This window comes from Oryctolagus cuniculus, chromosome 12, assembly GCF_051225735.1.
Source record: "Oryctolagus cuniculus isolate XC-2025 breed Fujian yellow rabbit chromosome 12, ASM5122573v1, whole genome shotgun sequence".
Classification (NCBI taxonomy): domain Eukaryota; kingdom Metazoa; phylum Chordata; class Mammalia; order Lagomorpha; family Leporidae; genus Oryctolagus; species Oryctolagus cuniculus.
In genome coordinates this window covers 65,452,034-65,467,229 of record NC_142878.1, presented here as the reverse complement: position 1 = coordinate 65,467,229, position 15,196 = coordinate 65,452,034, and the positions used below count along the sequence as shown (strand labels likewise).

Genomic DNA, 15,196 nt, shown 5'->3' with positions numbered 1-15,196 from the left:
GCTGGTGTCCTGGCACAGTAGGTTAAGCTGCTGCCCGCGATACATCAAGTTGCAGCTGCTCCACTGCCAGTCCAGCTCCCTACTAATCCATCTGTGAGGGCAGTACTAGGGTCCAAGTACTTGGGTTCAAGTACTTGGGTCCCTGCCACCAAATGGGGTTCCAGGCTCCTGGCTTTGGTCTGGCTCACCCCTGGACATTGCAGGCATTTGGGAAGTGAACCAGCAGATGGAAGATCTCTGTCTTTGTCTCCCTCTCTCACTCTGTAACTGTGTCTTTCAAATAAATAAATAAATCTTTAAAAAAATTAAGGCAGTAGAGAACTGTCACCAGAGCAAGAGCTTTGGTATTGGACGGCTTGCATTGAACATCACTCTACCTTACACTTTAAAACTTTGGATAACAAAGTCCCCAATCTATCTAGGTCTCAATTACCTTAGTTATAAAGTGGAAATAACAAAAGCATTAGAGTTTTTGGAGAGAACATACATGTAAAACACTTTTTAGTTTCTATGACAATACCTTGTAAGAACTTAAAGCCAGGGGCTGGCATTGTGGCACAGCAGGTTAAGCTGCTGCCTGCAATGTTGGCATCTCCTATTGCAGCAACATTTTGAGTCCCAGCTGCTCCATTTCTGATCCAGCTTTCTGCTAATGTGCCTGGGAAAGAAGTAGAAGATGGCCCAAGTACTTGGGTCCCTGCTATCCATGTCAGAAACTCGGATGCACCTTCAGGCTCCCGGTTTTGGCCTGGCCCAGCACCCGCCATTGAGATCATTTGGGGAGTGAACCAGTATCTCTATCCATCACGCTGTCATTCTGACATTCAAGTAAATACAATAAACCTTAAAAGTATTTAAAGCCCTCACACTGTGTTTTCTTTCTTTAAGCTCTTAGGTGAGGTTAACTGTTAGCGGTTGGGCTACCTCAGAATTTTGAATGCTGTGTGACAATCATAATAACTGCTACCTGGTCTTCAATAGGCACTTTATTTCAGCTGACTATTGGTAGTAAATTTCTTCAGAATGTCATGGTTTATCACTAATTGCATTAGTTTACTAGGATTGCCATAACAAAATAATACAGATTGTGTGGCTTAAACAACAGCAATATGTTTCTCACAATTCTGGCAGCTAGGTGTCCAAGATCTAGATGTTAGCAGGCTTGGTTCCTTGTGAGGCCTATTTCCTTGGTTTGCAGATGGCTGCCTTCTTTAGGGGTCTTCACGACATTGTCCTTGTATATGTATATGTATATGTATATGTATATGTATATGTATATGTATATGTGTGTGTGTGTGTGTGTGTGTTCATGTCCTTATCTCTTCCTCTAAGGCTATTAACTATAATGGATTAGGGCTTACTCCAGTGACCTCATTTTAATGTAATTACTTTTTCAAAGGCCCCATCTCTAAATACAGTCACATTCTGAGATACTGGGTCTTAGGGTTCCAGCATATACATTTTTTGGGAGACACAATTCACCTCATAACCCTAGTAGTCTATCTTCTAATGGTAATCAGGTCCTCACTGCCTTCAAATCCAACCAGGTCAATCACATATTCCTATCCTTGAGGGTCTGTTGCTTATATCTACTTCTTATACCAATAACTAAATCAATCAGGGCTCAACTATTCATAATAGACACACATTTTACTCTTTCAAGCAGAAAGTAAATGACTTAATATTGGGAATTATGTGCTCACGACATCATAGAAAAGGTTATGGTAGAGGTTTCAGGCTGGACATCTAGTAATGGCCCCTAGAACAATACTTCATAACAGTATAGCCAATGGAACTTCTATCTCATCTAGAACAAGAAGTTGAATAATCAGAAGTATTGTGGCAACCACTGGGTTCCAAGATCATACTACCTTAGCTGTTTCAAGAGACCCAGAAACCATGGGCCTAACCAATGGCCTTAGAACAACTCTACAGCTGCCAGACCAAATAAGCAAAATGGAAAACATGGTTCTAAAATCAAGATTTCTATAGGAGCAAATGATTGGTAAAATTGAACTATATGTGGACCTCTAGCTACAAAGGCATTTGGGGAAATGAGAAAAGTAGTTTTTAGCTTTCTAGTTACTACACTAGTCAAAGGCCCTCTATGAAGAGGTTGGAACAGAAGCAGAACTATTATATCTATCACACAAAGCTACTATTATCCCTAGCTTGGCTTTCTGGTTAAGATAACACAGAAAAAGAAAATTACAGATTAATTTAACTTATGAAGACAGACGTAAACATGTGACAAAATCAACTAGGAAATGGAGTCATCCAGGAAAGTAAGAACTAATATATTGTGATCAACTGGTTATGTATGTGCACGGACTCCACTGCTAAATGGCAAAAGCCTTGAGAACAGTCTATTTTGAATTCTCATTTCCTAAGTTCTTGACATATGGTAATGGCTCAGTTTTCAAAGGTTCTATCATAACTGAATTAATTTCTCCTTAATCTTTTATTAGGTTCTATCACAACAATTAATTTCTCCTTGATTTTTTTATTAGATTTTCTCCTATAGCTCCTAAAATATAAAGCCATAGTAATTAAAGAATAAAAGTTAAAGCCTTTGGCATAATCTTACATTCCCTTAGTGAAATAATATGCAAAATAACAGAAATCAACCGACAAAGTCAAGTTGAAATACCACTGGAAAGTGTGGTGAGAAATGGTTAAGGCTTTGCAGGTATCTGAGAAATGCTTTAGTCTTCAAAGATTGTTTTCATGTAGACATTAGTTATTAATTTATCTCTGACGCTAAGTAAAATTACACGTCAGTAATCATTTGAGAATACCATTAATTAACATCAAGTCAGACTAAATATAAATTACTCTCAGCAAGGGAGTTTGGCTAATATATTAGATCCCTGGAGCCCTGATGCTAATCTGAGTGAATAAATTAGGTAGCATTCCTTCTACTTTCTCTCCAGGTCTGACAACTGTTTTCATTGTGAGGTAGAGAGGGGGATCAAAGTTCCATCTCTTTCCATAATAAGTGACGTTAAGTCAAATGGTGGGTGAAGAAAAAACAGAATTGATAACATAGAAAATTGATAAAGTTATTCCCAAATAATTGAATACCAACTCTGAAAATAATTAACAGCTCTAAACAGACAAAACAAGAGGCAATACAAAATTGACTTCTCAGTGGCTGGTAAAAGAACACCTTGAGGGTGTATCTAGGATACCTTGTTCCTTGACTTACCTGACAGTACTTGGCTTGCTTGTGAGGACATCAGGAACTTCATACCTGGGTTTCAGGGGCATCTCTTCATTGATTTTAAGCCTGAAAATGTTTCTCTCTATACCATAAATTTCTGCCATGAGAGGAATCTGGGAATAGACACAAGAGATTAGCTTCAACGGGTTACCCCAAGGATGATCTATTCTAACATAATCAAATTACAATAATGAGAAAAGCACTTGTTAAAAACTATTACATGTCAGAATGGAGAACCATGGCAATAATAAAAAGAAAAAGCTTCAAATCTAGGTGTGTACTTGCTCAACTGTACCTGTGGAGCAATAAGAAAATCCTCTATGGGTTCTATGGCTAGATCAACATATAATTGTCTGAACCAGATCTTCAGAGTGACAGGAGTCTTTATTAATAATTACAATGGGTAACAGCCATAAACTGAAACTAGCCTTGGAAAATTGGGACATACGATCACTGTATCTATAAAAAAATCCACATGTAAGAATAAGAGTTTGGGGGCAGACATTCAGCACAGCCATTAAGACACTGCTTGCAATGCCTGCATCTCATATCAGAGTATGTGGGTTTGAGTTCTGTCTCCACTTCCCATCCAGCTTCTTGCTAATGTGCACCCTGGGAGGCAGAACATGATAGTTCAAGTACTGGGTCCCTGAAAAATATGTGGGAGACATGGATGCTCAGCCTTGACTGTTGTGGGCATTTGGTTTGTAAAACAGTAGTTGGAAGATTTGTGTGTGTGTGTGTGTGTGTGTGTGTTTGTCTATCTGCTTTTCAAATAAGCAGGGAAAAAAATGTTTGAGTATCAAAACCAGAGTAATTAGATTCCAGCTGAATTTTTTTTTTTTTTTTTGACAGGCAGAGTTAGACAGTGAGAGAGAGAGACAGAGAGAAAGGTCTTCCTTTTTCCATTGGTTCACCCCCCAAGTGGCCGCCACAGCCGGCACACTGCACTGTGCAGATCTGAAGCCAGGAGCCAGGTGCCTCCTCCTGGCCCCCAACGTGGGCGCAGGGCCCAAGGACCTGGGCCATCCTCCACTGCACTCCCAGGCCACAGCAGAGAGCTGGACTGGAAGAGGAGCAATATGGCGCCCCACAGGACTAGAACCTGGGGTGCCGGCGCCGCAGGCGGAGGATTAGCCTAGTGAGCCACGGCGCCAGCCAAATTCCAGCTGAATTAAAGATGCAGGGTAGCAGGCAACAGGAGACAAAATAGAGACTAGGGGCTGATGTTGTAGTGTAGCAATTTAAGCCTCTGCCTGTGACAACGGCATCCAACCTGTTCCACTTATGATCCAGCTCCCTGCTAATGTACCTAGGAAAGCATCAGAAGATGGCCCAAGTGCTTGGGCCCTTGCACCCTTGTGGGAGACCTGGAAGAAGCTCCTGGACACTGGCTTTGGCTTGGCCCAGCACTGGCCATTGCAGCCATTTGGGGAGTGAATCAGTGGATAGAAGCTTTCTCGTGTGCGCTCTTTCACTCTCTCTCTAACTCTGTCTCTGTCTCTGTCTTTCAAATAAAATAATAAGTAAAAAAGAATAGATAATAAAATTATTCTATTTTCTAAAATATAAACGGTTCTCTAGCAGTGGGTAAGATGATGCTTGCTGTGCTAAAGCCAAGTCTTCTGTTACAGCTGGCAATAAAGCCTGGGAACCTTTTCAAGAGGCTGGGAAACTTAGGTAAAATTCTGCCTATAACAGGAGACCTATGAAGAGTGTAGAATTTGGAAGATAAAGACAGTGAAGTCTAGAAGAGAAGAAATGATTAGATTTCAGGTTATAAAATAAGCCATCTAAATCAGAGGCATTTTTTAAGATACTGGTTTTCAACTGGTGCATGATACCCCACTTGGCTTATTGCAGATTCTTCATGAAGTGTGATGGTAATTTTTATTTATACCTGGGCATCTGTATTGGTACTATGTAAGTTATAATAAAAGTCAAGCTTACAGGCTGCGTGATCAAGTGGACAACAGGTATTATATGATCCATGTGAGAGGTACAAAGCAGACAGAACACCAAGCAGCCCCAAAACGATGATGTTACTGGAACCCTGCCTCTGGTGCACAGTCACAGCACTTAACAATGATGTGATACTGAAGCATGATCAGGTAAACAAATGGCACTGCATCCCTGGATGAATTCATGGTCATTCCAAGGCAGGGTTATGATGTACTAGTGATCACGTTGCAATCACTGTTTACATGTTTTCTACTTGTTTGCATGAATGATTTCAAGTCTGCTATCAGAGCTCTAACATTTCAAAATGTATCCAAATACCAATAAAGCTGAAATCATGTCATATTATATGTTCTCTCTCTAGTTATTAGCCATATGTGTATTTCCACTTCTCTCTCAAATTCAATTAAAGTAACATTTGGTATGAATATTGCTATGAGGAAACTCTTAGGGAGACTACAACTAAGAAGAGACCAAACAGATACAATGCTAAGGTAAAGCAAGGTATGTGAAGTGCTAAGATAAAAGGATACAAACAGTGCTGTGGGGAGAATGAGAAATGGCAATATTAAGGATGACTAAAAAGCGAGCAGTTCTGGGACATTTCTTCAGAGGAAGAGGGACTGAAGCAGTCTTGAGACCTTTTAGGAGGCAAGAATGGGTAGAAGCATCCTCGGCAGAGGGCACACGGGTTGTTGTCTATCTGTGGTTAACAAACTGTACCTAGTTATGCATTCAGTGGTCCTCCTATTTTTAGTAACACAGCTTTCTCTTACAAGACTTTTTTAAAACCAAATAGTGGTCTGTGTATCCCATTACCGAGGCTGCAGCACAGGCAGGACCCTTAGTGAGAAGAGACAGCATTAACCCTGCTTTTACCATAACGACCATACACAAATCAGAGTGGAAACTTCATTTTAACTTTTTCGGCAAGCAAATTTTCTCAGTCAGGTAGCTCTTTTCAAGGTCAATCTCCAGAATCACTCCTCTCTCTCATATTATCCAGTTCCAGGCACATAATTTCCTTATATGGTAGTACGCCTTCAAGCCTAGGGTGAGGTTCATTGCTGCATTTTTTTATCAGTTTAATTTTTCTTGTTTCAGTAGTCTCCCGGAAGTCCAGTAAGTAAAGCTGCTTGGGTTGAGGCAGTGGAGGAGTGGTAGCTTCCCTCCCCTCTCTGAGCCTGGAGGCACCTCTGTGGAAAGCCTGGGGCTCTGTGCATGACGGTTTCAAAGCCAGCTCCCTGGGACTTCCTGACTCCAGGACTGCCCAGTCATTCCACCAAAACCTCACTCTTTCAAACAGTCTAGGCACAAATATTACATTCTTGAGAATTTCTGGATATTCCTGCTGTTACTAAGGACATGTTTGGATATTTATGAACAAATAATAGAAAAATAAATCACCAAATCTCTTCCTCCTATTAGTGATGCTTGGAAATGTCAATTTACAAAATCAAGTTACAGACGTTGGGTTATTTAAATTGAGAATTAGTGTTTAGATAATGCCAGTGGTTATACTCAATTGCAGCCAGATGGATTTATGTAAAATAGTGAAACTATATCTAAGAATTTTAAATGGACATTTTAAACAAGATTAGAAAGCATGGGTTTCAATTCCTTCAAAATGCTGAAGATGTCCACCTATGCAGAGAAGCTGAGACAGGTCCTTAGAAAAAGAATACATTTTGGAGGTTCTTTTTAAGGCAAGCCTCTACACCTTTTCTCAAAGGCTCATCTCTCAGATGCTTTGATTTCCTTTTCCTATCTTATTACTCCCATACTTGAGAAAAACAACTAAAACCTTTTTCTTATTCATAAGCCCAATTTTTTTAATGGCCACATGGGCAAAAATATGAAACACCATGTTAAAATCATGGTGGTAGGGAGGCTGGAATTGTCACATTGCTGGTTAAGCCACTGCCTGTGATGCTAGATCCCATAAGGGCACCAGTTCATGTCTGGGCTGCCGCACTTCCAATACGGCTCACTGCTAACAGCCTGGGAAAGGCAGCAGCCTGGTCCAAGTGTTTGGCTCCCAGCCATCCATGGGAGACCTGGAAGAAGCTTGTGGCTCATGGCTTTGGCCTAATCCAGTCCTGGGTGTTGTGGCCACTTTGGGGGTGAATCAGTGGATGGAAGATCCACCCCCCTTTCTGTCTGTAACTCTGCCTTTCAAATAAATAAATCTTTGAAAAAAATTATGGTGATAGAAACAGCTTTGTCTATGAATTCAGGCAGAGGATTGGTCTTACATATATGAAAACAACTTTTAGTTGCCCACACTTGGGAATCCTAACTAGTAGAGACTGTAATAAATTTTGTTAAGAAGGGTAATTATGACTTTATCAACTCCTCCTTGATGGGTGGATTTTGCTTTTCCTCCAGCATTAATTCTCGCCTCTATGATATAAAGAATAGTTAACTTAAAAAGTCTTAAAGAGTGAGCAACTACCTCTCCCAGCTACTGATCAGGACCTCCTGGGACTCAGGGGATTGATCTGAGAGTTGATGAAATTGCTGAGGACACTAACTGCCCTTCTCACAATTGCAGCCCTTTGGTTTATCACAAACACTGATTCTCTACAGAGAACACTGGCAGCCTCATGCTGGGCATTAGCTGTTCCCCAAGGAAATTAGCCTGTGCAGGGGTCCAGATTGTGTGGCATTCCCACAGTAGCTGCCCATTCTTGGCCATTTCTGCAGAAACCGTACTGGCTGGCAAGTGACAGTTGTGCCTCATCTGCTGAAGAGGTGACTGGTTGAACAAAGTCTCATTTTCATCAGGCTGAGATGAAGTGGTGATCAGAGATATCCTTGCATCCTTAGAGAACTGCTAGAAGTTTTTGTCTCTGATGAAACCTTGCAAATAGGCTGCAAAACAAAATCAGTATGTTGTCAAATGGTCATCCATATCATGAGAAAGCATAAAAATTAGCAATATAAAGTAGGCTGAAGACAAAGCCCTGCCCTCAATAGTCTTGCTAGCAGTATCTTTTACTCAGAAAAGGACATACATTTCTCTGTACTCCTGTCCCAAGACTACATCATCCATATTTCTCAGTCTAAGTTGAAATTTCATTTTAGCTAGAAAATTGGTAACAGTAGAGGGGAAAACACCAGTTTTAAATAAAGGGAGTTAAGGGCCGGCACTGTGGCATAGTAGGCTAAGCCTCTGCCTGTGCCAGTTCATGTTCCAAGTGCTCCCGGTTGATGGCCTGGGAAAGCACTGGAGGATTTCCCAAGTGCTTGTGCCCCTGTACCAATGTGGGCGACCCAGAAGAAGCTCCTAGCTCCTGGCTTCGGATCAGCTCAGCTCCGGCCATTGCAGCCATTTGGGGAGTGAACCAGCAGATGGAAGAAGACTCTCTTTCTGTCTCTCTGTAACCTTGCCTCTCAAATAAATAAATTAATTAAAAAAAAAAAAGGAGTCAACACTTTTCTGATCACTTTCTTTTTAGATTTCTTCTCAAAATTTCTTTAGCAAGTGTCTATCAGATTATTTTCCCCAAAACAATATTGGGACCCTTTGTGAGAAAACATCCATCTGAACTTGTACCCTTTTCTTCAAAGCCTGGATGTTCTGACCTGGTGACAACACAGAGGCCAACACTTCAGCTTGTTATGTAACATTACTGTGTCCTAGGAACATCATGTGTGCTATGGACTGAACTGTGCCCCCTCTTATTTGTGTGTTGAAGCTCTAACTCTCTACTGTGATGGTATCTGGAGATGAGGCCTTGTTTGGATGAAGTCATGAGGGTAAGGTCCACAGCTTGGGACTAGTGTTCTTATAAGAAAAGACCAGAAAATATTTTCTCTGCCCCCCACCCCTCCCCATGTCACCATGAAGGATGCAGCAAAGGAGCCAACTACAACTGAGGAAGAGGATCCTGACCAGACAGTGAATCCTTCAGAACTGTGAGAAATCAATGTCTGCTCACCCTCAGTCGATGTTTTGTCATGGCAGCCCAAGCAGACTAAGACAATGTTGAGTGATGCTTGGCTCTGCTTCCTGGTTGTTTATTAAGAGCAGACTGGGGGAAATGGAGAGGAAGGCTTTTAAAAATTAACAACAAACCTTTCCAACTCCAAATGTGCTTCTTGAAGGACTTGGCAGGCGTGGGGGCAGGCAGGCTCCAGGAGCACTGGGGTGGTAGGAATCTGCCTCATCTGTGCAATCTGAGAACCACGGCTGTGAGCTGAATGTGATCCTCTGACTCTGGGCTGGGTCTCTCTGAGCCTGACATGAAAGGCTATCGCTCTGAGTAAGCAGATGCACACTGCTTGTTTTCAATCTCTAGGCCATCTTCATGCCATAGTCTAATCTGCTATTCCCTTGAGATCAGACCCATGCCTCAGTCAGAAACCACCTTTAACAGAGGTTTCTGGGGCAGGTGCTGTGGTGTAGCAGGTAAAGCCTTCGCCTATATGGATGCCGGTTCAAGTCCCAGCTGCTCCACTTCTGATCCAGCTCTCTGCTATTGCCTGGGAAAGCAGTAGAAGATAACCCAAGCCCTTGGGCCCCTGCACCCATGTAGGGGACCCAGAAGAAGCCTCTGTCTCCTGGCTTCAGATTGGCCCAGCTCCAGCTTTTGTGGCCATCTGGGGGAGTGAACCAGTGGATGGAAGACACCTCTCTCTCTCTGCCTATCTTCTCTCTGTGTAACTCTGACTTTCAAGTATGCCTTTGCCTCTCTGTAACTCTGACTTTCAAGTAAAATAAATAAATCTTAAAAAAAACACAAGAGGTTCCTTTACTATGCAATGAGCTGGAAGCAGAGTGCAGAAGGTTTAAAGATCACTCTCTGGAGCTTCATGTTCCTATCAGACTGATGGGGGCATGAAACCATTAAATCCCTGGTCGTCCTCTCATCTCCGTGTGACAAAGAAGCCATCAGAGTGGAGTTCAGCCCAGAAATACATATTTGCCTGAGACCAGGGCTGAAAACTAAGTGGCTGTGAAATTTCCAATACCTGAACATGGAGTGTGTTCTGAGGGGTGCTCAAATTCTGTCTTGGGAATTACGCTGCTGACATCCCAGATCCTCTGTCCTTGCTTGGTAGACTCCTCAGTTCCCTTCTGAGCCAGGTGCTGTCTTGTGCTGAGATCCTGGGGGGTTCTCCAGGACTGCAGCTTCTTTTCCTCTGAAGGCATCCGCACCTGCTGGCCTCTGGTGCTGGCATCTCACCCGAACAGGATTGTCAGGATCCAAAGAGAGAAACTGATCCACAGTAACGTAAAAGGACACACGTGGGGATCCACCACTACACTGGCCTCCAGCTGCGTTGAGAATTTTCATTTTGGTCCATAACTTATATTCAGGGTAATTGTGCCTTATTTATTTCGCCTGCGAATGTCTTTGTGACAGTGAGTTGTTTAGGCATTCGATATACTAAGCTTCCTCAAGGAAGGACAAGGATTCTTTTGCCCTGACCATGGAAAACTACAACTCCCTGGAGTTAGGCACAACCAAAACAGGAAGGAAAATGAGAAAATGACAGGAAAAATGGGAAAGGAGGGTTCCTGACAGCTGATGGCAGGCCTTGAGGTCCAGGAAATCCTTTAATGGACTCATTCCATTTCCTGGAGACAACTGCTTCTGTTGACCCAGAATAGGGTTTGGCTAGGGGCCAGGTTGTTAGGACACATGGAAATAGTGGGTAACTCTCCAGGAAGGAAATCGGCTCTGCCTCATGTTACTCTGAGAAACTCAGTTATCAAACTATGTATAGCGTAGGAGACCTGCATCCGCACTAGAGGACGTCTGACTTTGGCAGGTTACTATGAGCTGAGAATGCAAAAGTATCAAAGACATCAATCAAGGTAGCAAATTCCTCTAGAAAACTGGTGGTATAAGAATCAGCACCGGGTTTTAGAGGAAGGCTAAGAGAAATGAACTAAGTTCACTGCCACCAAGACTTAAACAGAAGTTGGGGACCAAGGTTAGGGGACAGAGAACACAGAACTATTCATATGATTCTAGGCCTTATGTTGAATTTGGGTAAGGAAGTTATAGTAGAAGACTGAGTAGAGGATTCCACATCCAGAAAATGGCAAAAATTTCTAAAACTTCATAATAAAGGTAGCCTTCCTCACTGTGCAACTTCTCCTTCTGTCTGGGAATAAAGTTGGGACCCCTTTCTAAATTAAAAGCCTATAAGTGTTAGCAAGGACATCTTGACATTTGTTCTGTGAGTTTCCTCAATACAGCATTACTGTATCCCAGAACTAGGTTTGTTAGTAAGTTGGCAGAGTTATCCAAGATGCTAGGGGCCCCAGGCCACATTGGCATAATCATGTTTTAGTTACACAAATTACTAGGAAAGTCATTTTGGTCTTTGAGGCCCTAGAAACTTAGGATGCCCTTGGAACACAGGGAAGGATCTGGAAGTGAGTGTCAGGGACTGGTGCACAGTGACACTTTCCAGCACAACCCATAGGACTTCCTGTGTTTCTGGCTGATCTGTGTGGCACGTCTGAAACGTGATAGCCTGACAGGTGAGAAAGGTGCTGCAGAGACACTGCTCTGTTCTCTTCAGTTTGTGGTAACACTGGTGACTGCTGGTGAGGCGGTTCAGAAGACGGAACATTTCTGCCTGTCCCTTGGCCCACCCACATTTTGAGGCCTGGACAGTCACTGAATCTTCACCTTGCTCAGTCTGGATTTCAGAAAGTTGGTGGAAAGTACACATTCTCTTTTGGCTCCATTTAGCCACGAATTTTTGAAGTACCCTCATATGTTATTTAATAGGGCTAGAAAGTGCTTGGGTGTTGGATGGAGTCTCACAGATACAGAAAAATATTCTGGTTACTACCTGAAAATTGGGGCTATAGGAATCCGCCTCTTGGGTATATTATAAAAACTAATGTAAAGGAAATAACATCTAGGAAACATCTAGGAAAATCTCTAATACACAGGCAATTTCAATATTGATATTTATATGATTATTATGGGATTAGTGTAGATAGGAAAAAGATGCCATTCCTTCTCTAACAAAATTTACATTTGAAGCATACAGAATTTTAATTAGTTTTTGTGGGAACTTATTCATTCAACCCAAATAAATATACAAACGAATCACTCTCTTTAGAAAACACGTCATCTCACCTTTGTTGCTTCATGGACTATTTGGAACCTGGTGCTGTCCTGGCCTGTTGTGACTGTATCTAGTACTGCCCGATAGGTGGACTTCTTTAAGAGCTGCTGTTTCTGACGCCTACAGACATGGAGGATAGAGACAAATGAGAATTATCTGTGACTGTCAGCATCCACTAGACTATATTATCACTCAGAAGTCATTAAAATTCCCTGTGGTAGTAAGTGAATTGGGCACAGTGAGAGTCTGTATTATTAAAGTGCTAATAAAATTAGTACCAAAAGGAATACCAAAGAAATTATTCAACATAATTCTGCTTGAGGGTGGCACCTTGTCTCCTTTATTGAAAAGATGGGGCAAGTTTCATAGATGTCATTTATGAGCTGGTTAATTTCCCTTTCTCTTTCCACGAAATGGACATTTTAGTAGTAACTCCATAAATTCCATCAGAATCCAATATAATCTAAAGGTTTAATAAGCTAATCAGGCATTCACTGTGGACTTCCCTTGAAGGTACCTGTTCTGAATTAAAATGATATGCTTTTTTCTTTCTCTAGAAAAAAGAGTAGAATATTATAATATATGCAGCAATCTTTTTTTTTTTCCACTCAAAGGAAAGCTTTATTTACTTGTGACAGGTAAGGGAGACAGTGGGAAGGTATAGTTCCCTAAAGAAACTGCCTCTGAATCAATGTTTTATGATTTCAGTTTCAGGGTCAGATGAAAGTAGATCTTTTTAAAAAATCAAGACTAAAAATTAAAGACTTATTATCTATTTATTTGAAAGGCAGAGCAACAGAGAGAGAGGGAAAGACAAAGAAAAAGAGAGAGAGAGAGGGAGAGGAGGGGGGGAGAGAGGGAGAGAGAGAGAGAGAGAGAGAGAGAGAGAAAGATATCTGTTAGTTCTCCCCCCAGTTGGCTGCAACAGCAGGAGCTGGGCCAGGCCAAAGCCAGGAACCAGGAAGTCCATGCTGGTTTCCCAAGTGGGTGTCAGGGGTCCCAGTACTCAGGTCATCTTCTGCTGCCTTCATAGGAGCATTAGCAGGAAGCTGGATTGGAAGTGGAGTAGCTGGGACTTGAACCAGCACTCTGATATGGGATGCTGGTGTTGCAAGTGGTGGCTTAATCCATTGTACCACAATGCCAGTCCCTCACAAAATGAAGATTTTTAAAGATATCATTTTTGAGGCTCTGGGGGAACAGGCACATCATACAGTGGTGATGTAAGTTCAATAACACAATCTTGATTGTACTATCAATACAAAACACAATTGATTGGAAATTTGTTAATAGTTAACTAATTTCAAAGGCATTAACTCTTTGACCTACTAATCTCTGTCCTGGAACTCCATCTTACAAGTACACCCATAGATGAAAGAAATGACACATGTATAGCTCTTCATTGTGGCAGTGCTATTACTCAAAAGATTTTAAATAATCCAACAAGTTTAGCAAGAAGAGACAGACTGAATAGATTAATAGTTCATCTACCCAATAGAAAACTATGCAACTATGAAAAAGGAGAGTAATCCCCAAATACTTGATTACATTGCTCTTCAGAGCAAACTAGAAGGCAGCAAAAAGGGGAGAATATAATGGTGTACACAGAAATCTACTTGGTGTAAGAAAGGCAGTGATATAAGAATACATGTATTTACAAAAAGAAACATTGGTAGAATAAAAGAAAAATAAATTTGGTTACTTACAGGGCTAAGGTGAGGAATGAGGTAGAAGGGGGCGGGGTGGGAATATCACTCTTAAATGCATATCTTTAGTATTATTTTTGAATCATATGAAACATTATTTACTCAAAGACAAAATTCTAAAATTAGTATTAAAACATTGGCTTTTAAAATAAAATACCTGTTTATTGAAAAAAATTAAATAGTACAGTAGTAAGCATATAAATTTACAGGCGAAAGTTTCCTGTCTGATGAATTCCTTAATCATTGCATTTCCTTATTGACCCTTTCCTATACATTCTCTAACGTTTAATAGTGTCCATTTTGAAATATTGTCAGACATGTATTAATCCGGGAAATATAGTTATGTTCTTTACCTGTAGAATGCAATCTTGGTACAGTCTCTAAAAACGTTTTTATCCACAGCTTCATCTTCAACACTAAACAAAAAGACATTTTAAAAATTTTATTTTACACAAGATTTGTGATTCCAATGTGACAGAATTTCTATTACATACACAGGCAAAAATAAACCTTTGGAGTCTGTTCTGCTGTGCAAAATTGCGTCCCGCTATGACATAATGCAGCAGCACACGCTCCACAGAACACTATCCTTCTGTAAATCACTCCAAGTAAACAAGAAAACATCAAGTTCTGGATTTACCACGAAAGCAATGGAAAAAGAGCACTGTCACTTGGGAGGAAAGATTCCTTTAAAATAATGACTGAAAGCTACTACTGTAAGAGTGAAATGTGAAGGAGCAGAGAACAAAACCCCCAAACAACACAAAACCCAAACCAAGCAAGCCAGCAAACAGAAGCCTATTTCAGAATAGTCTCCCTGGGTACTGGGTTCTGAGGGAGACATCAAGGTCTGTGTGCATGCTTCCTGCCTAACCAGCAATCAACACAAGCTGTCAAATGCTATCACAGAGGTATGTGCAAGGTGCTAGAATACATCAGAAACAGACACAGGATTTTTTAAAGGTAATGCCTTAAACCAGGTGCCCAGGTTTTTAAAGGACAGGTTTCCAGAACTGTTCTGGAATAGAAAATGAACAAGACGGATGCATACTGCTACTTGAATATGTGTATTTAAGTTAGCCTTCATCCACAACCACTGACTTTTAGTGCAAAAACCCAAACTGGTTTTCACGCAGAGGCATGGATGAACGCACCTGTAGTCTGCGTGTCTAGGTAGTACACCAATGTCAAAACAGGAAATTACGCC

The 15,196-nt window shown here is 41.3% G+C and overlaps 1 protein-coding gene across 14 annotated transcripts in view; it reads right to left on the bottom strand.

Moving 5' to 3' along the window:
- GANC (glucosidase alpha, neutral C) overlaps positions 1-15,196 on the bottom strand; it is an 81,691-nt gene that overhangs the window by 64,723 nt on the left and 1,772 nt on the right. For 9 of the 14 annotated variants that reach the window (XR_011380877.2, XR_011380876.2, XM_002717959.6 and 6 more), the window contains exons 2-4: positions 14,343-14,405; positions 12,295-12,403; positions 3,209-3,336 (exon numbers count right to left, since the gene is read on the bottom strand). Coding sequence is in view for 4 of the 14 variants with exons in the window: in XM_002717959.6 (XP_002718005.3) it covers positions 3,209-3,336; positions 12,295-12,403; positions 14,343-14,405 (300 nt within the window). In the remaining 10 variants the exon portion in view is untranslated. Of the gene's footprint in view, positions 1-3,208; positions 3,337-7,789; positions 8,057-12,294; positions 12,404-14,342; positions 14,406-15,196 lie in introns of those variants that run through there. The other 5 variants (XR_016218051.1, XR_007910441.3, XR_016218052.1 and 2 more) reach the window with 3 other exon arrangements.